Source organism: Carcharodon carcharias, chromosome 20, assembly GCF_017639515.1.
Source record: "Carcharodon carcharias isolate sCarCar2 chromosome 20, sCarCar2.pri, whole genome shotgun sequence".
Taxonomy (NCBI): domain Eukaryota; kingdom Metazoa; phylum Chordata; class Chondrichthyes; order Lamniformes; family Lamnidae; genus Carcharodon; species Carcharodon carcharias.
In genome coordinates this window covers 112,373,157-112,397,966 of record NC_054486.1, presented here as the reverse complement: position 1 = coordinate 112,397,966, position 24,810 = coordinate 112,373,157, and the positions used below count along the sequence as shown (strand labels likewise).

Here is a 24,810-nt window from a genome sequence, read left to right as displayed (position 1 = left end):
GTTTTCACTTCAATTTTGTGACGGTTTCTCAGGTAAAATCCAAATGTATCAGGGCTACTCAGCTACGGTGTGAGAGTCAGGGGGTGCAATGGAGGGTTTGCATGGGAGGGGCAGTGTAAAGGAGGGGAGAGGGAGTACAGGAATGGGGGCAGATGTACAGGGGGACATACAGGGAGGGGGTAGCGGGAAGGGACATACGGGAGGGATGATGAACAAGGAGAGGGGTAACATACAGGAAGCAGAACTGCTGGTGCACAGGAGGGTTAATGTAAGCTGCTTACTATTCACCCTTGGCAGGGTTAGTGTTTATCCAGTAGGACTGGAATCTAATTTCGAGTGAGTGCCTGAACTTCTCCACATTTTTGTGGTTTGTGCAGTGTGCAGGGTCTGAGTGTGGGAAAAAGGGAAACGTCAGCACAAAATTGAGCAAAATAAAATGAAGGAGGTGGTGGGGATTCCTCGTGAATGAACGATGCACTGTAGCGGCAGAGGAAGGTGTGTTCTGAAAGTCGGACACTGTGATAGACTTAGCAGGGGGAGGAGAGGGGGAGATGCCTGGACTAGAGGAGCAGATTTTCCTCAACCATATTCAGAAGTACTGTTTCTCAGTAAGACTGTACTTTAAGACTCATTCCCAAATCCTTGCATGGTGCCTCCAACAAGCAGTGTTAAAGCAGGAGTGCCACAGCCTTGAGTAAATTAGAAATGTGAACCCCCAAATTGGTAGCAGGTTGAGACACACCTCACTGCACCTGAACTCAGTGGTTTCCAATATACAAAACATGACACGGAAACAAACACCAATAAATAGGCTCACATACCAATACCAATAGAGACTGCTGAAACACCACTGTTGCAAAAAGTTGCCAACATTCCCTGTCCTCCATTCTTCTTCTCTTATTCACCTTTCTCCCTTATCCTCTACCCAGATCATATTTTTATTATTTTATCTTTGACCATAAGATTCCTGGGGAATTCTGCCAATCTTCCTACGTGATTCAGGAATATACTGAGATCGTGGCCCAAGCAATTTTCAGCCCTTTCATTCTGCTGTTTTGTTGAAGTAAGGATCCTCGCTGTGCGTAGCTACATTGTAAAGTCATCTATCCTTGGTCAGGGAAATAATAACCGACTATCAATGAATAGCAGGCTTTTGTACAGTGTACCTCCCACTAAGTGACATATTTGCTGCTCTGTCACTGTTTAGCTCTCGGATAGCCCCCCCGCCACCAGCTTGGTTGCTGGGCAGACAGCTCTGTGGCAGTGTTCCAAGGTTGGGTTCTTAAGGTAATCCGACAGCTTGATGGTAACTTTCACTGGGCCAGTCCCCACTGCCATATGCAGTGCACAATGTAATTGGAGGGCTGAGAGGTGGCAGGGCAAGGAATCCATAACAGTAATCAAACATTCCACATTTGGGAAGGACAATGAATAGACAGTGGGGAAGGCAGTGATGGTGTCCTATGAAAATTTTTTTGATGCCTATAAGAACCCCTGCTTTGCTGTGTTCCATTTTAAGCATTATTTATTGGCCTGCATGAATGGATCAATAGCTTTTACACTATTATACAGTCCATTTTCTAACAATAAAAACATGAACTCTGCCAGGGCTATGCTGTGGGAAATTGCACAATATCAGTGTCTATGCTCAGAGAAGTTGACACTTTTATAACTTATGGCCTAGGTTCAGGCATTTACTCGTGATTTGCCATCAAAACCAACTTGGGCATCAGAAAAATCTGTGATGTAGGAAGAACCAAACTGCAACCTGACTATATAACAGAGCATGGAAGTGGTGACAGCAATAGGGAATAACTGGCACTATAAAGAAATCACACTTTGCTTGAAGTAGCACCTTTGTAACTGAGGCCTGTGGTAATGGGAAAAGGTCACTGCTAGTTGCTGGTAGAGGTGGCTGTTCACAATAAACATAGATGGTGTAAACTACGGCTCATCTAAAACTCTGCTGCCCATATCCTAGCTCACATTAAGTCCCGTTCGCCCACTACCCTTGTGTTTGCTCATCTTCCCTGAGGCAATGTCAGAGGGGGGGGAACCAACGTTAAAATTCTCATCCTTGTTTTCTAATCTCTCCATGGCCTCACACCACCCTATCTAACTTCCTACGAGAAATCTCTATTCCTCCAATTGTGGCTTTTTGTGCGTTCCCTAATTATCGTTTTTGATATGTCACAGGTCTATGTTTCAGCACTGACTCAAGTTGACAGCCACCTTGTACAGGTTGGTCTATCTGGTTGTACAAGGATGGAGTTAATCCTGATCCGATCATGGCTCTGTTTAGCTTCCCTCACCTGACGAACTGGAGAGGGGCATCACACCTCTACTTGCCCAGTAAACCAACTGCCCAATCAGGGTCTGCCCAAACCTGTAGCCTCTGTCAGAGTTACTTACAGCACCACATCCACCCAACCAGGCAGTTCTTAACTTGAGCCCAGTGTAAACATAGCATCAGAATCAGGCATTTCATGACTTGGGGGAGGCTGCTTGGTGAGCCGAAGGAAAAGAAAGAGACACAGACTGTCGAGACAAGTGGAGGGCTGTTGGGAACTGCTCCTACAAAGGTTTTTAGTTTTGTTTTTCTGCTCCTGAGACAGTTCAGTGGGTGAGTGCACTGCCCAGGATGTGACTGAACAGAAAGCCCCAAGTTCCAGGAACTTTTCCTTCTTTATTCCTTAATGGGATGTGGGTGTCACTGGCAAGGCCAGCATTTATTGCCCATCCCTAATTGCTCTTGAACTGAGTGACTTACAAGGTCATTTCAGGGGGCAGTTAAGAGTCAACCACATTGTTGTGGGTCTGGAGTCACATGTAGGCCAGGCCAGGTAGAGACAACAGATTTCCTTCCCTAAAGGAAATTAAAACAATTGATGATAATTGTCATGGTCACCATTACTGAGGCTAGCTTTTGAGTTCAGATTTTTTTTTCCAAGTTAAATTTTAACTTAAAATTTTCTGGTAGCTGGGGGTTTGAACCTGTGTCCCCAGAGCATTAGCCTGGGCCTCTGGATCACTAATCCAATGACAATGCCACCATTTCCCCTGGATGGTAATCATTGTCAGGACAGCAGCATAAGAGTTGACCAATTGGCCTGAGCTCTCATGCAGCAGGGAAGTGGTCAGGGTCCCCACCCCAGCTGTGAGCTGTCAGTGTAGTCTGGCTGGGAGATCGTAGATGCAGGCTCTGAATGAATTTGAAAGTCTTCTCTTGAAAATATATACTGTATGCATTATTTTCTATATTACATATCTAACGTATGCCATTCTCTACAAAGTACTCTGCATACACCATCCCCTAAGATATATTGTACATACTATGCTGTATTCAACTTACAACACATCTTTATAATTGAAAGGTGAGCGTGCAGCCATTGAGCCAAGGCTGACACGTACTGCGTGTACAGGAATACACGTACTGCACCTACTATTCTCTATTTAACATACATGGGGCCCTCAATTCTATGGGGGCCACTAATGCCAGTGTTGTATCCCTGTACTGGGTTGTGTGTCAGACATGCTGCCAACACTCTAAATTGCAGGCTCATCAAACTAAAACAACCACTGGGGATTTAGTGCAACCAATGTGCAACATGGAAGGCAATGTGCTCATATTGGGAGAGGATGAAGGTTGTAGCTGAGGGTAAATGGGGCAGTTTTGGCACAACGAGCAACTTACTATAACGGGTGGCTCACGTTAGATTTTGTGGTACTTTGAAAGCAGATATCGAGATGGAGGAATTGCAGAAGCAGCCAAAGAACTGAACGGAGCAACAAAGGTTCGTGATGCCACTTCAAGTGCCAGCCAAAAGCTAACTCCCTCAATCTTGATGTAGGAGAAACTGCGACAGGCAGGGAAGCCCTGACATTGTTAACTCAGCCAATACAAGTTAACCTGGCAGAGTTATTAGAAGTGGAGGAAAGGCAGTGGGTCAGAGTGGGTGCTGAGGTGCCTACCCGGGTATCCTCTGAGCGGCTGTCTTTCTGGCCATCCCTTGCTTGTTACTCGGTGGTGGTCTCGGTGGGAGGAGTGGGGTGCTGCTCTTAGAGGCCTCTGGTTTCTGCTGGCTCACTGGCCACTGATTGCAGGGGTTGCTGCCCACTGAGGTTTGATTCTCTGCTCCGAGGGGTGCTGGCCACTGGGTGCTAGCTTCCATGGCTAGCAGCTGGTTTTCTGCAAGGATTGCCTGTAACACCAAGAAACATAGATATATTAAAAATATATACACACAGGTAAAATGTACATATATACACCAATACTTATTCATGCATAGGAATATATACATTAACATATACACATGTATATAGTTACATTAAAAATATATATATACATTAAAATACATATGTACAGAAACATGAATACACAAACATATATATAGATATACACAAACATAAGAAAATACAAACAGGAGGATGCCTTTCATATACTATTTAAATGGAGAGAGATTGCAGAACTCGGTGGTACAGAGGGATCTGGGTGTCCTGGTACATGAATCACAAAAACATTGTACGCAGGCACAGCAAGTGATTAGGAAGGCAAATGAAGTGTTGCCCTTTATTGCAAGGGGAATGGAATATATAAAAGTAGGGAAGTTTTACTGCAGCTGTACAGGGCATTGGTGAGACTGCATCTGAAATACTGTGTACAGTTTTGGTCTCCTTATTTGAAAAAAGATATAATTGTGTTAGCAGTTCAGAGAGGGCTCACTTGAATCAATCCTGAGATGAGGGACTTATCTTATGAAGAAAGATTGGACAGGTTGGGTTTGTAGCCATTGGAGTTTAGAAGATTGAGAGGTGATCTTACTGAAACACATAAGATCCTGAGGAGGTTTGATAAGCTGGATACCAGGAGGATGTTTCCCCTTGTGGGAGAGACTAGAACCAGGGGGCACAGTTTAAGAATAAGAGGTCTACCATTTAAGATGGAGCTGAGGAGAAATTTTTTCTATTAAAGGATCATAAGTGTATGTGGAATTCTCTTCCCCAGAGAGCAGTGGAGGATGGGTCATTGAATTTATTCAAGGCAGAGTTAAGATTTTTGATAGACAAGGGAGTCAAGCATTATGGGGGGCAGATAGCAAAGTGGAGTTGAGACCACAACCATTTCAGTCATGATCTTATTGAATGGTGCAGCAGACTCGATGGACTGAATGGGCTACTCCTTCTTCAAAGTCCTATGTTCCAATATTCAGACCCTTCAGCCTGTTCTGTCATTCATTTCGATCATGGCTGATCTGTACCTTAACTACATTTACCCATCTTTGATTCATATCTACAATACCTTACCTCAGTCCTACATATATTGTAAACAAATACATCTTTACAATAAATACAGATGCAGACACACACACAGCACAAAGCTTCCATTTGTGCATCACCTTTAAAGAAGAAAAAATAAGGGGCTTCATAGTAGACAAGAAAAGGACACAGAGCCAAAGAGGGAGTCTAGACAGCTGATGGCACAGCCATCACTCCAGGGTGAAGGAAGTGGTGGATGAACAAGAGGCCAAAGTCAAAATAATGAAGAGATCCTGGGGGGTGGGGGTGGGCGTTGTAGGTCTGGAGAAGATTAACAAGATAGGGATGAGTAAGATCATGAAGGAGTTTAATTACAAGGGTGAAAATTTTGAATTGAAGGCTTAGAAGGACCAGACAGCAATGTAGGTCAGCCAGGATAGAGTGATTGGGTCTTGGTGCCCGATAGAATAAAGGCAGCAGAATTTTGATTGAGCTGATGTTTATGGAAGATGAGAGACATTGGAGTAATTGAATCAGGGTTACAACAGCAGGTGAGCAGAGGCAGGCACAGACACAGGCACGTAAGAGTTACTAGAAGGGCAGTGTAGGAAGTATAGGGAAGTGGGATCAGTTTGGAATTGATGCAGGGCTTTGATGATATGGGTTAGATGGGTTAAATACATAGCAAAGTCCCTTTTACATTGTTGTATCAAATGCTCCTAGGGTTTTTTGTTTTATTCATTTATGGGACATGGACACCACAGGACAGAACCACACGTGGTTCAAGATGGCAGTTCACCACCACCCTCTCAAGGGCAATTAGGGATGAGCAATAAATACTGGTCTAGCCAGCGATGCCCACATCCCATAAATGAATAAAATAAAGAGACACCTACTCAAGGGGCATTTGACGCAACAGTGTAAAAAGAGCGTTGTTATTTATTTAACTCATCTAACCTGTATTCCCATAGTCCTGCATCAATTCCAAACCAATCCCACTGCCCTGCACTTTCCCCATAGTCCTGTACCTTTCTCTTTTTCAAATATTTATCCAATTTTCCATTAAAAGATGTAATGGCCTCTGCATCACCTATTCCCTACATTTACACCATTGTACACGCCAACAACTCTTTGTTAAGAAATTTCTTCTAACCTCTCTCCTCATTCTCTCAATTACAATGTTAAATCAGGGACCTCTCTGTTCCAGTGGGAACATTCTAAGTTTCTCAAGTCTCTCCCATAACTAGAGTTCTCCATCACTGTCATCATCCTGGTAATCTATATTGTACATTCTCCTCCCGAAAGGACTTTAGTGAAGCAGTTTGGTTTTTAATGACAATCTGACTATATGGTCACCTTTACTGACACCATACTTTTATTTCCACTGAACTGAAATTTTCAAATTATGTGAATTTACCTCACATTCTCAAGATTTTTAGTACGAGCCTTTAGACAACTAAGCTAGTAATATAACCTCTACATATCCTTTTATTTATAAATCCTTAAATTAGGAACACAGGAACAGGTGGTACCCATTCAGTCCCCTGGGGTCCACCGATCTGCAATTATACTGGCCTTTCTGAATTGGTACTGATTTGAGCTACTCAATGGACAGGCACCATGTACTCTCTGGTGAGGGTTCCCAGGACAACTTCCTCATGAAGCAGCACATCCATTGGCTCTTTGACAGGAGACTTTTTGCGGGGACAGTCTGACAACTGAAAACAGGGTCTGCCTGATGCCTCCAAACTACACTCTCTATTACTCTACTTTCTCGTGAGACTTCAACCTCCTACAACAAACTCCCCCACCCTCCATATCTCTTTGATATCCTTGGAAAAGTATTTAAAATTCATTGCAAACTGTTATATAGCTTGAAAGAATACTTCCCTGCCTAGGTGCAACCACTTAACTTTAAGTGGGCATACCTCATATGGGTAGCATGTCTTACTTTCATAGGACCACAAAACTGGAGCTATACATTCAAGAAAACAGCAGTGCAGCTTGGTGACTAGATTAACTATTGGGTACTTCAACTTTTTGAAAGAAAATTGCATTGCTGATTGATAAAGCAGACATTGAGGGATATAGGGAGTGACAGATAATGCAATTAGATTGGGTGGGTTATTGAAGAGTATGGGGAGCGAACAAGAGGGTGGAATTAGACTGGGTGGGCAAGTAAATAGTTTGGGGGAGTGAGAAGGAGAGCAGGGTTGGACAGGGTGGAGTAATAAAGCATACAAGGAACAAACAGGAGGGCAGAATTAGACTGGGTGGCTCATGCACAGAAAAACACCAACGGTCAAATGGCCTGCTTCTAAGTTGGAATGTTCCATAATTCTAAACTGCTCTGAAGTAAACTGAGCACATTCTTGTAATGTGAAACTGCCACAACGGATTCTGTGGAAGCCTTTAAATTCCAAGCAGCAAGCTTAATGTACGCAGCAGTGCTACCCAATGCTACAGCAACAACAAGGGAAGTCGCCCAAGTCAAACACCAAACTCAATGGAGAGCGGGTGCATGCTAAGATAATTATACTAATATCGCAATGTGGTGGCAAGGCATTCATTTCAGTAAAATTATTTTCTTGGTGCAAGGTGTTCCACTGTTGAATGGAGTCAGGAAGGTTTTGTTTTCAGTAGGGCAGATACTCGGGACAGGCGCTGACCACAGCATCTGGAGCCTGATACAAAGCACATTCTGTTGAGACACGCTGGTAAACGCTGAAGTAAAAACAGACCCTGCTACTGTAAAAACAACACAGTGAGGCTGCGGCTGAAGCCAAAGCCCCACAGGCAATCCTACTACTTTTGTTTCAAGATGTCGGAGAGTCAAACCAACATATGCACGCGCATAAATTCTACAGGCTAGAATTCCTGACCATTTCCTTTTGATTCTCAACCCCTAATTTGTAACAGTAACTGCAATTTGGGTTGAACAAATATCTGATCGCAGTTAGTTTCTGCTATCTGTCCTGAGGGAGCGCCGTACTGTTAAAGGGTCAGTACTGAGGGAGCACTGTAATGTCAGAGGTTCAGTACTGAGGGAGCACCACAATGTTCGAGGGTCAGTACTGAGGGAGCGCCGCACTGTCAGAGGGTCAGCACTGTGGGAGTGCCACACTGTCAGGGGGTCAGTACTGAGGGAGCGCCGCACTGTTGGAGGGTCAGTACTGAGGGAGTGCTGCACTGTCGGAAGAGGATTACAGAGGGAGTGCAGCAGAGTGGGAGGTGCAGTATGGAGGGAATGTAGCACCATCAGAGGTGCTATCTTTTGGATGAAACCTTAAAGTGACTCTCCATCTGCCTCTCAGAACAGAGGGAAGGTCTGTCACAAGGTGGAAGACAGGACAGATTAAATGATAAAAGGTTTTTTACTGGTTCATTTTCTTCTCATTTCTTAATTCCTTTATTTTGCACTTGCTATCCTGCCATTCACACTTCATCTAGACACATCTTTTATTTCTTTGCCTGTCCCATAACCAGTCCCTTTGGCTTATGTATCATGAAGCCTTTTGTCACTTAATCTCTCCTGCCCTCCACCCTATCACAATCCTTCCCTTTACTTCTTCCCTCCCCCTTTCATTTGCTCAAAACCTATCACATCTGTAACTTTTCTCTGTTCTATTGAAAGGTCAGTGACCCGAAACGTTAACTCTGTTTCTCTCTCCACAAATGCTGCCGGACTTGCTGAGTATTTCCAGCTATAAGCATTTCTTACAAAATCATAGAATGATTACAGTACAGAAGGATGTTGGCCCTCTGAAGGAGCAATTCATCTATCGTCACTTCTCTGCCTTTTCCCCGTGGTCCTACATATTTCCCCTTTTCAGAAAGTGATCCAATTCTCTTCTGAAAGCTTCGGTTGAACCTGCCTTCACCACACTGTCAGGCAGTGCATTCCTGATCCTAACCACTCGCTGTGAGAAAAAGTTTTTCCTCATGTCGCCATTTCTTCTTTTGCCAATTACTTTAAATCTGTGCCCTTTAGTTCTTGATCTTTCCACCAGTGGGAACAGTTTCTCCCTTTTTACTCTGTCCAAACCCCTCATGATTTTGAATACCTCTATCACATCTCCTCTCAACCTTCTCCAAGGAAACCAGTCCCAACTCTCTAATCTATGGGACGAATCCCCGATGTCAGCCTGGTCCCTTTAAATTTTTAAGAAGGCGGGCGGACAGCAAAATCAGCTGTCCGCCCACCAACCTGTCAATAACCAATTGACAAATGAAATGTTTTCATTTCAGATTTCCAGCATCCTCGGTATTTTGTTTCTGCAATATTCTGAGATATTACAGCTGAGAATAAACCAACCTGTTCCTTGTATCTTCTGCTTGCCAGTGCCTTTCTCCCAAATTCTCCCTTGTGGGCACTGAGGCTATCATGGAGATGACTTCAAATAGTCGCTGACTATCTACACAGTAAAGTGTCGGTACCTGGGTCTGCACCCAAGACCAGAGACAGATTGAAAAAATGTTTATTTTTCAGCTCCAAGTGAAACATTTTTATACTTATAATCCATTGTAGAAAACTCTCTCCAATAAACTAATCTCCCTGTGTTGTGTGCATGCCAGATGGATGGGTGCCATGTGGTTGAAAGACAGTGAACACTCCAAGATGAAAGAACAATGGGAGGTCTGGCACTCCACGAGGACACTGTAAGCTCGAGTCGGCACTAGACTTCATATTTTCCATTGCAATGTTACCCGTGCTTTCCCTCGCAACAAAGCTATCCAATATGTGCGGCTTCATACATTGGGGAGGGTACACCGAAATGGGGAAGTGAGATAGACTATAAAAGTGGCACCTCTCTGATATATGAATGGGGAGCCGAGGTCCTAGACTGGAGCAGAGAGACTTTATTTTAGCAAGGTGAGTCTGTGAGCATGGCTCTGCCCACGGAGGCTACACACTCACCCAGAAAGCTCCTCATCACTATGGAGTGAGTGGAATAGTTGGACTGAGGTTAGCAAAGAACAATGGTCATAGCAAGGCTGGTGATTATTCAATCACACCACCAGTGACTGTGGCCAATTTGCTGCTCTGTCTTTCCATTCTTGGTCTAGTCAGTTTGAGAAATGCCCATTAAGTTGGGAGTGAGTGATCTGTTCACTCTTGTGCTTTGTTCTTGTCAATAGAGAGGAAATTGCAAGAGGCAGGGATGACCTTTCATGCTCCAAATGAGAGAAAGGGCCCTATTAAAACCACAGACTCACATCTGACCACTCTGAGGAGAAGCATATCCTTCAAACAAGGCATAGTTAAAGATTATAGCCTTCAAATTGAAAGTTTGAGTGGCACTAGCCAAGAAGAACTTCAAAGTGCTTACTATTCAGAACAGGAATGCCTCAGCAGTCATGTAGAGACTGATCCCAGGGGAGCCATGAAAGAATGTATTTTTATTGAATCATATAATTAAATAAAGCATGGCAAGTCAATCATAGACTACTGGTGCTTAGAAATCCAAGCACTATTCCAAGTTAGCCAAAAGAATGCCTCCATTTGTTCCTCTTTGCTGTTCCTTTGTTCAATGCTGTCTGAAGACATTGTCTTCGGGTCTAAAGTGGTACGGGTGGCGATGCTGTTTCGTTTCCAGTCCCCGATTTCAAAGGTCATATATGGGCCAATTTCACTCAGTCAACGTGTTTCTGCACAGAATCCAGAAGCAGGGAGAGGAGCTGCAAAGGGCAGAAGCCCATGATTCAGCAATCACTTGCTGAACACTGGAATTCCTCAATGTTAAAACAGAACATAATGGAAACGCACAGAGGTTCAAGCAGCAACAGCCAGAGAGAAGACAGGTAAACATTTCCAACCAAATGAAGACCGAGCTGCTGCGTATTGCAACATTTCACTTCCATCTCAGATTTCCCTGTTCCTCTCATCTCTACTTCAACTTTAGAATGACACTTTATAGAACAACTCCATCCAAATCACTCAAAATCAACTCTTCTTAGAATCATAGAGTAGTAGTAAGGACAGAAAGAGGCCACTTAGCACATTAAGTTAACGTCTATTCCAGGTTTCGAATATTGACCCTCATTTTCAGGCCATGATGACAACATGAACTCAAAAACAGCTTCTCGGATGACAAACGCAGTCTCCCACATCCCAAGCCAAATTTTAAAATAGTCCATGACCAGAAAATATGCAGACTCTCTCAAAGGTACAAGTCCCCTCCTGTCCTGAAGATGCTGACTCTCACTGGGGTACAGGTCCCCTCCTCTCCTGAAGGTACTGACTCTCACTGGGGTACAGGTCCCCTCCTCTCCTGAAGGTGCTGACTCTCACTGGGGTACAGATCCCCTCCTCTCCTGAAGGTGCTAACTCTCACTGGGGTACAGGTCCCCCTCCTCTCCTGAAGGTGCTGACTCTCACTGGGGTTCAGGACCCCTCCTCTCCTGAAGGTGCTGACTCTCACTGGGGTACAGGTCCCCCTCCTCTCCTGAAGGTGCTGACTCTCACTGGGGTACAGGTCCCCCTCCTCTCCTGAAGGTGCTGTCTCTCACTGGGGTACAGGTCCCCTCCTCTCCTGAAGGTGCTGACTCTCACTGGGGTACAGGACCCCTCCTCTCCTGAAGGTGCTGACTCTCACTGGGGTACGGGTCCCGTCCTCTCCTGAAGGTGCTGACTCTCACTGGGGTACGGGTCCCCTCCTCTCCTGAAGGTGCTGACTCTCACTGGGGTACGGGTCCCCTCCTCTCCTGAAGGTGCTGACTCTCACTGGGGTACAGGTCCCCTCCTCTCCTGAAGCTGCTGACTCTCACTGGGGTACAGATCCCCTCCTCTCCTGAAGGTGCTGACTCTCACTGGGGTACGGGTCCCCTCCTCTCCTGAAGGTGCTGACTCTCATTGGGGTACGGGTCCCCTCCTCTCCTGAAGGTGTTGACTCTCACTGGGGTACGGGTCCCCTCCTCTCCTGAAGGTACTGACTCTCACTGGGGTACAGGTCCCCCTCCTCTCCTGAAGGTGCTGACTCTCACTGGGGTACAGGTCCCCCTCCACTCCTGAAGGTGCTGACTCTCACTGGGGTACAGGTCCCCCTCCACTCCTGAACGTGCTGACTCTCACTGGGGTACAGGTCCCCCTCCACTCCTGAAGGTGCTGACTCTCACTGGGGTACAGGTCCCCTCCTCTCCTGAAGGTGCTGACTCTCAATGGGGTACGGGTCCCGTCCTCTCCTGAAGGTGCTGACTCTCACTGGGGTACAGGTCCCCTCCTCTCCTGAAGGTGCTCTCACTGGGGTACAGGACTCCCTCCTCTCCTGAAGGTGCTGACTCTCACTGGGGTACAGGTCCCCTCCTCTCCTGAAGGTGCTGACTCTTACTGGGGTACAGGTCCCCCTCCACTCCTGAAGGTGCTGACTCTCACTGGGGTACAGGTCCCCTCCTCTCCTGAAGGTGCTGACTCTCAATGGGGTACGGGTCCCGTCCTCTCCTGAAGGTGCTGACTCTCACTGGGGTACAGGTCCCCTCCTCTCCTGAAGGTGCTGACTCTCACTGGGGTACAGGACTCCCTCCTCTCCTGAAGGTGCTGACTCTCACTGGGGTACAGGTCCCCTCCTCTCCTGAAGGTGCTGACTCTCACTGGGGTACAGGTCCTCCTCCTTTCCTGAAGGTGCTGACTCTCACTGGGGTACAGGTCCCCCTCTTCTCCTGAAGGTGCTGACTCTCACTGGGGTACAGGTCCCCCTCCTCTCCTGAAGGTGCTGACTCTCACTGAGGTACAGGTCTCCCTCCTCTCCTGAAGGTGCTGACTCTCACTGGGGTACAGGTCCCCCTCCTCTCCTGAAGGTGCTGACTCTCACTGGGGTACAGGTCCCCCTCCTCTCCTGAAGGTGCTGACTCTCACTGGGGTACAGGTCTCCCTCCTCTCCTGAAGGTGCTGACTCTCACTGGGGTTCAGGTCCCCCTCCTCTCCTGAAGGTGCTGACTCTCACTGGGGTACAGGTCTCCCTCCTCTCCTGAAGGTGCTGACTCTCACTGGGGTACAGGTCTCCCCCGCACTTGAAGTTGTTGAATTTTGCTCCTGCAGGGTTCAGATCAGCTAATTAATCAAATAGGAGGGATCCAAACTGAGTCCATCCTGTCCTGTGAAGCTCACTAGCACACCTGCCATTGCAAATGAACTTCTCAAATGAACATATCGAAGCAATCATTTGTTTCCTTTGTTCTGTTACTCACAAAATATGTAGCCCTATCTAAAGACTCCAATGTGTACTTTCCCCATGTATTTCACCAGCCCTATGTATGCTCCCAAAGTAACTGCATGATTGAGGTCACTGGAGCACATGGCTCACCTATTTCTGAGCAGAAAGCTAACTGTCCATTGAATTGAAAACAGGGATGTTAGTATAGGCTTCTGGCTGGTGTCCAGGGCGCATGAGGTTATGCTGTTGCTGTCCATTAACTGTGAACATGAACACTACGGCTTGGCTCAGCAGCAGCCACACATGGTTTCTGTAATCTTCAAATTAAAACAAAAGCCTGCATTGAGTGACATGCCCCTACAGCTGCATTCACCACCACACATCCCAGTTGTTTGAAATAAGTGGCAGGAATCATTAAGTGATAACATCAGGCTGCTCATACAGAGCTGGGAAACACCAGAAAGGAAGCAAGATTAGAAATGAACAGTCAAACTAAACATTATTCAACAGATAACTATATCACAATTTGTGCAAAGTTACACAAAAGACTGTCATCATTTTAAAGAATGGGGACCAGCATACAGACTGCCACAGGGCTCTATATTGAGTTCTTCCACAACCAATGCAATGTGGCTGCAGTCAGTACTATCCAGACGATGCTGTGCAGAAACTCTCTTCAGAACCAAGAAGGACAAGGCCAGCAATGTCATGGGAACAGCATCATCTCTAAGTTCCCCTCCAGTTGCACACCATCCTGACTTGGAAATATATCACTGCTGCTTCACTGCTGCTGGGTTAAAATCCTGGAACTCCCTCCCTAACAGCACTGTGGGTGTACCTACACCATAGGGACTGCAGCGGTTCAAGAAGGCAGCTCACCACCACCTTCTCAGGATGGGTAATAAATATTTGCCTTGCCAGAAATGCTCACATCCCCAGAAGGTTACTTTTTATTAAAAATACACACAAACTCCTTGACATTCACTCTGTACTGTTGTGCAATTTGTGGAGGTCACTTGAAGCATAAGGGATCCTGACCCTCAGCAAGAAACAGTCAATCGGAAACATATTTTCCTTCGACTCCCTATTGTTTTTCAAGGGAAAGCAGTTTCCAGGAACGCCTCCGCACACTATTCTGGCTTGTATCCAGCGTAATACTGGTGTAATACTCTGACTCTGTTAAGGAAACGCAATCCCGTGGTTATTTAATAATAAAACTGCACAGGCCAAAGGGGATCTCTGCTGTATAAACGCACTTAATGAATTCCAGGTCAGACTGGCGATACACCTGCGATCACTAGCTCACACCAAATTAGCAAGCAGCATGCGATATCAGCTAGATTAACAGTAGCGACTTGTATAGTGAGTTTGAGAGGAGCCGGAACCCTGCCTAAGCTTTTCCTTTTCCATTTCCCAGGGATGCTGAGGCCAAGTGCAATAAGCCCACTGCTCCCCAGTCCCACCTGGGATAGATTAGGAAGACGACAGGGTCCCTCCTGGCCAAGGACCTCATCACATGGCACATGTGCTCACAAGGTGATGAATGAGCCCTCCAGTCCATTTTCCAATCCAAATCTAATGCCACAGTTATAGCTCACTGAAACTCCATGGAATCAGGCCATTTGGCCCCACGAGTCCGTGTTGGTGTTCATCTCCCAAACAACCAGTATCCTAAATCCATATATCCATCCTGTTCCCATTATCTTTTCCTTCAACTACCTAACTAAATTAAATATTGACATGGTTTCTGCTTCATTCACAGCTTTACAACTCTCTATGCAAAATAGTTTCTCCTGCTCGCTGTCTTAATTCTCCTCCATTTAAATCAAGGAATTGGCAGACCACGAGCCAATGTAGATCAGCAAGCACAGGGATGATGATGGAACTGGAGTGGTATGAGTTAAGGTAAGGGTAGCAGAGTTTTAGGTGAGCTTAAGTTTATGGAGGGTGAAAGAAGGGAGGCTGGCCAGGAGAGTACTGGAATAGTCAGGTCTAGAAGTAACAAAGACATGGACAACTGCTTCACCTAATGAAGGGTGGAGGCCAGGGCGGAGTCAGGCAATGTTCTGGAGCTGGCAAGTGGTCTTGGTGATGGCATGGGTATGTGGTTGGAAGCTCAGTTTGGGGTCAAATACTATACCAAGGTTACCTCAGATGGTGCCCAGGGAGAGGAATACAGTTGATATCTAGGGGTTGGAAACAAAAGGGCCTCAAACACATGTTCAGACCTAATGCTGGTCTGGCACATATCCGGCACAGATAAAGTAGGCTCGTGGAGTGGAGCGAGCGTTAATGCACTGTCTGAGAGTGTGGTGGAGGCAGATTCAATTGTGATTTTCGGCAGGGAGTTGGATAAGCAGCTGAAATGAAATAATTTGCAAGGTTACAGGGAAAGTGCAGGGGAGTGGGACCAGTTACACTGCCCTTGCAGAGAGCTGGCATTTTTTTTTTATTCATTGGATGAGGACGTCGCTGGCTGGGCCCATCCCTAAACTGCCCTTTTCTTCAGAGGCCATTTAAGAGGGTCCGGAGTCACATGTAGGCCAGACCAGATAAGGATACCAGATTTCCTCCCCTAAAGGACAGTAGTGAATCAGGTGGGTTTTTACAACAAGATAAATTGTAATCATTCCAGATTGTTACTGAATTCAAATTCACCATCTGCTGTGGTGGGATTCGAACCCGAGCACTGCCCTGGATCTCTGGAATACCAGTCCAGTGAAAACAGCACTAGGCCATAACCTCCCTTGTGAACTTGATGGGCCAAATTGCCTCCTGTGCTATAAATATTCTATAATTCTCTTCTAAATTAGGCCCAGCATCGCAACCAGCTTTCTCTGGCCCTGAATTCAGCTTCACTGCATGCCATGCTGAGAATAAAACGTCAAAGCCAATGAAATACTTTTGAAGTGTGGTCACTGTCCTATCATAGGAAGGGGGGCAGCCAAATTCCACACAGCACGATACCATCCCATAACGGCCAGGCAATCTGATTTTGGTCATCTTAATTGAGGGATACATATTGGCCAGGAGAGCAGGGAGAATTCTAGAGCTCATCTTCGAATAATGGTCGACTTTTACACCCACCCAAGAGGGCAGGCAGCGCCTCATCTTATCCAAAGGACAGCATCTCTGACAGTGCTGCACTCGAGTGTTGAACTGGATTAGGTACTCAAGTCTGTGGCATGCGACTTGAACCTATGACTTTCTGACTCAGAGGCCCACTGAACCACATCTTACACAATGGGCAGAATTTTACACCTTGCGGGCAGACACGCGCCCGACCCAATTGGGCGCAAAGTAGCGGGTGAAGATGGCGGGCGAGTATCCTGCTGTTGTTCCACGTGCATGCAATCTTCAGGTGGGCGGGTGCGCGTGGGTGTCAGAGCCAGGCCTGCCATCAATTAAAAGGCCACTTAAGGCCATTAAAAACCCAACTGATCACGATTTTACGTTGCCAGTGCCATTTTGCAATCATCACACAGGCACAACAGGCAGCCCACATTTTGCAAAACCACATCCACGGGCGGGGTGAAAAGGGTCAGCAGCATTGTCATTGTGAGGAGTTTAGGAGATAGTTTGCTGCTGGTTGTTTATTTGAACTTGACATCTCCATCTCTGTTCTGAGCTTCATTCTTAGCATTTCTGGCTTTCATTTCAGGACTCGTTAGTGTCTCCAAGGACCCCGTATGGACCCTTCCAGATGCCAGACAGCCTCCCTCCCCCGGTAAAGGGAATTGTGCACTCATCTGAGGAAGAAGAGAGGGGCAGAAGGGGGAGGAGGCCAGGTGTCCCAATGCAGCTAACAGAGGTGGGGTCTGTGGGAGGAGAGGCACAGCACCAGCAGGTAGTTCAAGGTGGAAGGCGCCACAGAAGACGCCATTATCCTGCTGCCAGGGTTTACAGGCAGCGATGCAGCTACCTCAATATGTCCGCATGTAGGCCAGACCAGGGAAGGACAGCAGATTTCCTTCTCTAAAGGGTTTGTACGACAAACGGCAATGGTTTCATGGTCCTCATTAGGCTTTTAATTCCAGATTTTTATTGAATTCAATATTCAAATTCTGTGGTGGGATTCGAACCCAGGTCCCCAGAGCATTACCATGGGTCAAGCTGGTGACAGAAGCTTTGTTCAGGCGGTTAATGACATTTTTCATTTCCGTATGGATGAGGCCAGCCAGGCTGAGTGAGCAAGAAGCTTTACAGCGATTGCTGGGTCCCCCTGTTTCCAGGGTGCAATCGACTGCACACATGTGGCCATCGAGGTGCCAGTGGGTCAGCCAGGTGCCTTCATCAACAGGAAGGGCTTCCACTCGATGAACATCTAGATAGTGTATGACCACTGGACGCAGATTCGGCAAGTCTATGCAAGGTACTTTGGCAGCTCCCATGACGCTTACATCCTGAGACACTCACAGGTGCCGAGGCTATTAGGTGCTCCAGCCCGGCTGGATGGATGGCTGCTGGGTGACAAGGGATATCCATTGAAAAGGTGACTTGTGACGCCTCTCCACCACCCAAAAACAGAGGCACAGCATTATAATAGGAGTCATGCCTCCACAAGGGTGGTGGTAGAGAACCATAGGTCTCCTGAAGATGCGCTTCCAATGCCTGGACCGTTCAGGGGCAGCACTACAAAGACCCCCAGAGCGGGTGTCACTTATACTGGTTGCATGCTGCGCTCTCCACAATCTGGCACTGGCAAGGAGGAGACGCGCTGGAGGAAGAGGGTCTTGACGCAGCTCTACTGGCCACAGAGGAGGAATCCAGTAGTGAGTCAGAAGAGGAGCATGGCGAGGAGAATGCTGAGGGCATGGAGGCAGACCTTTACATCCTTCAGGGAGGCATGGAAGCCTTGATCCAACACTCCTTCAGCTAGGCTGGCAAAGATCAGCTTCCACCTCATGCCAGGACTGTCACCACCATCGAGGATGTCTGAAATGACCCTTTCATTTGGATCCAAAGTCCACTCAGTGCCCGTGCAATAAAGTTTAGAACCCCCCCAGCCCCACAACAGAGCTGGGACCAGTATCCTTGCAGGGGCTTTTGCTTGTTCTGTTGGGGAGCATTTAAACTAGTGTGGCAGGAGTAGGATCAGATAGGTCAGATTCAGATCAGAAAAATGGAGGTAGAACATTAGCTAGGGACGTTGTGATAGACATGGAGTTACAGGAGAAGCAAAGTTTTAAAAATGTCCAGCAAGGGAAATTGATGGGGTTAAACTGTTTATACTTCAATGCAAGGAGTATTACAAACAAGGTAGATGAGTTAAGGGCACTGGTAGACACATGGCAGCAGGATGTCATTGCTATAACGGAGACCTGGCTAAAGGAGGGACAAAACTGGCAGCTTAATATCCCTGGTTATAGAGTCTTCAGACACGATAGAGTAGGAGATAAAAAAGGAGGGGGATAGCACTAATGGTTGAAGAATCAATTCCAGTTGTGAGAAGGGATGATATACTAAATGGGTCAACAAACGAGGCTTTATGGATTGAGCTTAGAAATAAAAAAGGGGCAGTCACACTACTGGAAGTATAGTACAGATCCCCAAACAGCGAAAGAGAGATAGAAGAACAAATATGTAGGCAAATTTCTGCTTGTAAGAACAAGAGAGCAATAATAATAGGAGACTTCAACTATCCCAATATCAACTGGGATTCAAACAATATAAGGGGCACTGAGGGAGAAAAATTCATGCAGTGTGTCCAGAAAATTTTTTTCAACCAATTAGTGACAAACCCAACGAGAGGAGATGCAATTCTAGACCTAGTCTTGGGGAACGAAGAAGGGCAAGTGGGTGAAGTGACAGTTGGCGACCATATCGGGGACAGTGATCACAATTCAGTTAGATTTAGCATTACCATGGAAAAGGACAGAGATAAGGCAGGAGCAAAAGTCTTGAACAGGGGGAAGGCAAATTTTGCAGAAATGAGAAGGGACTTGGCTGAGGTGGACTGGACAGCACTGCTGGGGGATAAAACAGTGGGAAGCACTAAAAAGCGAGATCTTAATTGTACAAAGTAGACATGTCCCCTATAAATATAAGAGTGGTACTGCCAAATCTAGACCCCCCTGGTTATCTAGAGGAATACAGGGGAAGATCAAACAGAAAGAGAAAGCATAAGATAGGCACAAAGAACTAAGCACTGCAGATAGACTAGACAAATATAGGAAGTGCAGGGACGAAGTAAAAAGGGAAATAAGGAAATCAAAGAGAGGGCATGAAAAAAGATTAGCAAGTAAAGTTAAAGATAACCCAAAGATGTTTTACCAATACATTAATGCTAAAAGGTTAGTTAAGGAAAAAGTGGGACCTATCAGAGATGAAGATGGAAACTTGTGTGTAGATGCAGAGACTGTGGGAAGGGCTTTGAATGAATATTTTGTCTCCGTGTTTACAAAGGAAAGGGAGGATGTAGATATAGTAGTCCAGGGGGAACACTGCGAGATATTGGACAGGATAGTCATAAAGAGAGAGGAAGTACTCGAAGGGTTGAAATCCTTGCAAGTTGATAAGTCTCCAGGGCCAGATGGAATGTTTCCGAGGCTGCTGAAGGAAGCCAGGGAGGAGATAGCAGATGCTCTGAGGATGATTTTCCAATCTTCACTAGATACAGGGGAGGTACTGGAGGACTGGAGAAATGCAAATGTAGCTCCATTGTTTAAAAAGGGATCAAAGGAAATGCCAAACAATTATAGGCCAGTTAGTCTTACATCAATGGTGAGGAAATTAGTAGAATCAATCCTGACAGATAGGATTAACTGTCATGTGGAAAGGCATGGACTAGTCAGGGATGGTCAGCATGGGTTTGTTAAAGGAAGGTCTTGCCTCACAAATTTGATTGAATTCTTTGAGGAAGTAACAAGAAGGGTTGGTGAAGGTTGTGCAGTGGATGTTGTGTACATGGATTTTAGCAAGGCATTTGACAAGGTCCCAGATGGCAGATTGGTCAGGAAAGTAAAAGCCCATGGGATTCAGGGTAATGTGGCAAACTGGATAAAAGGTTGGCTTTGTAACAGGAAACAAAGGGTAATGGTCGATGGATGCCCCTGCGAATGGAAAGTTGTCTCAAGTGGTGTTCCACAGGGCTCAGTGTTGGGACCCTTGCTGTTTGTGTTATATATTAGTGATTTGGACGTGAACGTGGGGGGCATGATTGGGAAATTTGCAGATTACACAAAGATTGGCCGAGTAGTGGATAATGTAGAGGATAGCCATAATTTCCAAAACAATATAGATGGGTTGGTGGAGTGGGCAGTAAAGTGGCAGATGGATTTTAACATAGAGACGTGTGAGGACATACATTTAGGGAGGTCAAACAGTTACAGGGATTACAAAATAAATGGGAATATACTAAGAGGAGTAAATGAAGTGAGAGATCTTGGTGTACAAGTACACAGGTCCCTGAAGGCAGCAGTTCAAGTAGACAAGGTTGTAAAGAAGGCATATGGAATGCTCTCCTTCATTGGCAGAGATATAGAATATAAAAGTAAGGATATAATGTTGGAATTGTATAAAACACTGGTGAGGCCACAACTGGAGTATTGTGTGCAGTTCTGGTCACCATATTACAGGAAGGACATAATAGCTGTGGAGAGAGTGCAGAGGAGGTTTACAAGAATGTTGCTAGGGTTAGAAAAGTGTAGCTACGAGGAGAGATTGGATAGGTTTGGGTTATTTTCCTTAGAACAAAGGCTGAGAGGTGACTTGATTGAGGTGTACAAAATTATGAGGGGAAGAGATAGAGTGGACAGGATAAAATTGTTTCCGTTGGTGGAGAATTCTAGAACCAGGGGACATAGATTTAAGATAAGTGGCAGGAGGTGTAGGGGGGACATGAAGAAGAACTTTTTTACACAGAGGGTAGTGGGTGTCTGGAATTCCCTGCCCAAGTTGGTGGTAGAGGCAGAAACTCTAAACTCTTTTAAAAAGTACCTGGATCTGCACCTCAAGTGCTGTAAGCTGCAGGGCTATGGGCCGGGTGCAGGAAGGTGGGATTACAAAGGGCGCCTGGGTGACCTTCGGCTGGCATGGACAAGATGGGCCGAATGGCTTCCTTCTGTGCTGTAACTTTTCTATGGTTCTATTAACCTGAACAGTATTTGAGTCCATAAAGTACTTCATTGCATAAAACATGTGAAGACTACCTTTTGGTATGGGAAGGGGCTGTATAAATAGAAGGATTCGGTTTGCTTTCCTTTCTATAGATAGAAGCAATGTTAGGATTAAAGATCTCTTCTTCATATCATGGCTGCACCTTGAAATTGTCCTTAATTGACTTCAAAAGACCTGGAATCCAGGGACATAACTGTCTCAGCCTGAAAGTAAGAGCTGCTAACTTTATACCATTCACAATGGAGTTGTGCTGCTGGAGCCTTGTGTGTGCCTCTGCCCTTCATGGGGCCCCTCCCCTTTACCTGGTGCCATGCTTATCTCCTCCCCCTTTACCTGGTGCCATGCTTGTCTCCTCCCCCTTTACCTGGTGCCATGCTTGTCTCGTCCCCCTTTAGCTGGTGCCATGCTTGTCTCCTCCCCCTTTACCTGGTGCCTTGCTTGTCTCCTCCCCCTTTACCTGATGCCATGCTTGTCTCCTCCCCCTTTACCTGATGCCATGCTTGTCTCCTCCCCCTTTACCTGATGCCATGCTTGTCTCCTCCCCCTTTACCTGATGCCATGCTTGTCTCCTCCCCCTTTATCTGATGCCATGCTTGTCCTGTTATGATCTCTGCAGAGACCAACCAATAACTTTTAAAGATAAATTTGAACTTCCAGTTAATAGTGGAAAGGATGACACAACAAGACTTGACATTTTAAGACTTTTACTGTAACAAAATACTAAAAGCACTATTCACTAAGCATTATCTTTGCAGGCAACTAATATTTTAAACCACAAAGCAGAATGTTTGCCATCAGCTTTTAGTACAACCGAAAACAGATTTCGGATATTCACAGGTATATTTTACACAGGCATTTAAATAGACATTCAATTCTCCTGCACCTCGTCCAAGGTGATTCTCCGCTCCAGAGGGTTTACTTATGTTCTTTTCCTTTCTCAGCCTGGGAACTTTTAACCTCAGAACTATCTTACAGAGTGAGATTTTTTTTTCCTGGAGATTCTTCTTCTAGCACAAGTGAGGCGAATCTTCCAGCCTCGTTTTAACACCTCATGAATTTGATCTTTTCAATCTGGGTGCAAGCTCCCACCCACATTCCTGTGTGGTGAACCACAACGTCCTGATGCCTATAGCTGCTCTTCCTCACCAGGATCCTGGCAAACTAACATTGCCTGTGAGTTTTCAGGGGTACCTTAAACTCTTCTCCTCCTAAAGCCCATCTCCACGGCAACGTGAATCACATAGGCCTTGTATCCAGGGAGAAATGCTGATTAGCTATCCTTGAAATCCCAACTCTCTTTTATCTTGGAAGTCAATGGGCAGTTTATATCACAACTGTTTACAACCCGAATTTCTCAAAACTTTTCTGGGACTTTGGAGACTCTCAGTCTATTCACAGTTAGCACACAGGCTGCTGCCAGTGTCTCCAAGTGTAAACACCTCGCACCTTCTTCCCAGTAAAACAGGCTGGGCTCCCTTTAATCTCAACAATCAAACCACCCAGGCTTGCTGTCAGGCAGGCTTCAGAATAGTTCACTTGGCCATCTTCATTTTCCCTTAAATTAAAAACAGTCCCAAAACATAACGATTTTATAAACCTCATAATTGTAACAGCCCTCCACCCCCTTTACCTGTTGCCATGCTTGTCCCTGCCCCTTTACCTGGTGCCGGGCTCGACTGGTATCCAGTAGCTGTCGGGAATGCTGCTGTTGCTGTTGCAGCTGTTGCAGTGCATACTGCAGTTGCTGGCTCCCGGACGTTGGCTTGTATCTCTGCTTTGGAGTCACTCCCGTCACTGTGTTATATGCACACTCAACCTCACGCTCCCAGCTCAGGACATCCATAGGACCTCTGTGAGTGTGTGAGAGTGTGTGTGTATGGATGGAGAGAGAGAGAGAGAGAGAAAGTCCCATGGTTAGCAGGTGGGCACACTGGGAGAAGAGTCAAAAAAGTACTTAATTCACTAAAGTTTATCAATTCCTTGCCCCCCCCTGTAAATGCTACATGAGGCTGCATCATTGTATGGCAGCATGGCGTGAGAATCAATATGTGCCTCCAACTATATCCGCACCCTGTGAGATATTGTTGCTCAGGAGATGTAAGTGATAGAGTAGGGAGAAAGATCACTGAATGGTACCCGCTCCCCATCCTTCTTCCCACTTCACACATGAGCAACAGCTGGGCAGGGTTGGATGGAACAGTCAAGATTGAGTGAACACATTCTCGAGAGCACCCACTGGGGGTTTGATATGCGCTGCAATTGGTACAGGTTGCAGATAGGGACCTTTACAGTCAAGTTCATTTCCAGGATATGTGCAGGGCTGACATTTATTGCCCATCCCAGGTTCCTCTGAACTGGAGGATCGAGTGTTCAAGTTCCACTCTAGACTCTTGAACAGAGATTTGAGCACAAAACTCCGCTGACACTTCCAGTGCAATGCTGCACTGTCAGAAGTGTTGTCTGTTAGATGAGGCATTAAACTAAGGCCCCATCTGTCCTTTCAGGTAGATGCAAATGATCCCATGTCACTATTTTGAATCAACATTAGTGGAGCTTGGAGCTGTGGCTGGAGTCGCTGTGCAGCATTTGCAAGGATGAGATCTTCATGGATAGATTGTACAGTGAGGTGGTCACACCGCAGGTAAAGAGTGCACAGGCAGAAAGGGAATGGGTGACCGCCAGTCAGAGTAAAAGCACTAAGCAGGTAATGCAAGATTCCCCCGGGTCCATCTCCATCTCTAACAGATTTTCCATTTTGGATGTTGCTGGGGGAGGTGGTTTCTCAGGGGAATGTAGCAAAGGCCAAGTCCGTGGCACAATGAGCGGCTCAGCTGCGGGGGTGGGGTGGGGTGGGGGGGAGAAAAAAAAGAGTGGGAGAGCAATGATGATAGCAGATTCTATGAGATGTTTCTGCAGTCGCAGGTGTTACCTCCTTGATGGTGTGTTGCCTCCTTGATGCCAGGTTCAAGGGTGTCACTGAGCAGCTGCAGGACATTCTGAAGGGGGAGGGTGAACAGTCAGAGGTCGTAGTCCATATCGGTACCAACGACAAAAGTAAAAAGAGGGATGGGGTCTTGAAAGTAGAATATAGGGAGCTAGAAAATAAATTTAAAAAAGCAAGACCACAAAGGTAGAAATCTCAGGTTTACTCCTAATGCCATGTTCTAGCGAGATCGAGAATAGGAGAACAGACCAGATGAATGCGTGGCTGGAGAGATGGTGTAGGAGGGAGAGATTTAGATTCTGGGAAGATGGGACCTGTACTAGCTGGACGGGTTGCACCTCA

The 24,810-nt window shown here is 46.1% G+C and overlaps 1 protein-coding gene across 1 annotated transcript in view; it reads right to left on the bottom strand.

The window, feature by feature from the left end:
• LOC121292387 (tubulin polyglutamylase TTLL5-like) overlaps positions 1-24,810 on the bottom strand; it is a 172,555-nt gene that overhangs the window by 28,307 nt on the left and 119,438 nt on the right. The window contains exons 5-6 of the mRNA XM_041214237.1: positions 23,185-23,374; positions 3,973-4,202 (exon numbers count right to left, since the gene is read on the bottom strand). Coding sequence (XP_041070171.1) covers positions 3,973-4,202; positions 23,185-23,374 — 420 coding nt within the window. The remainder of the gene's footprint in view (positions 1-3,972; positions 4,203-23,184; positions 23,375-24,810) is intronic.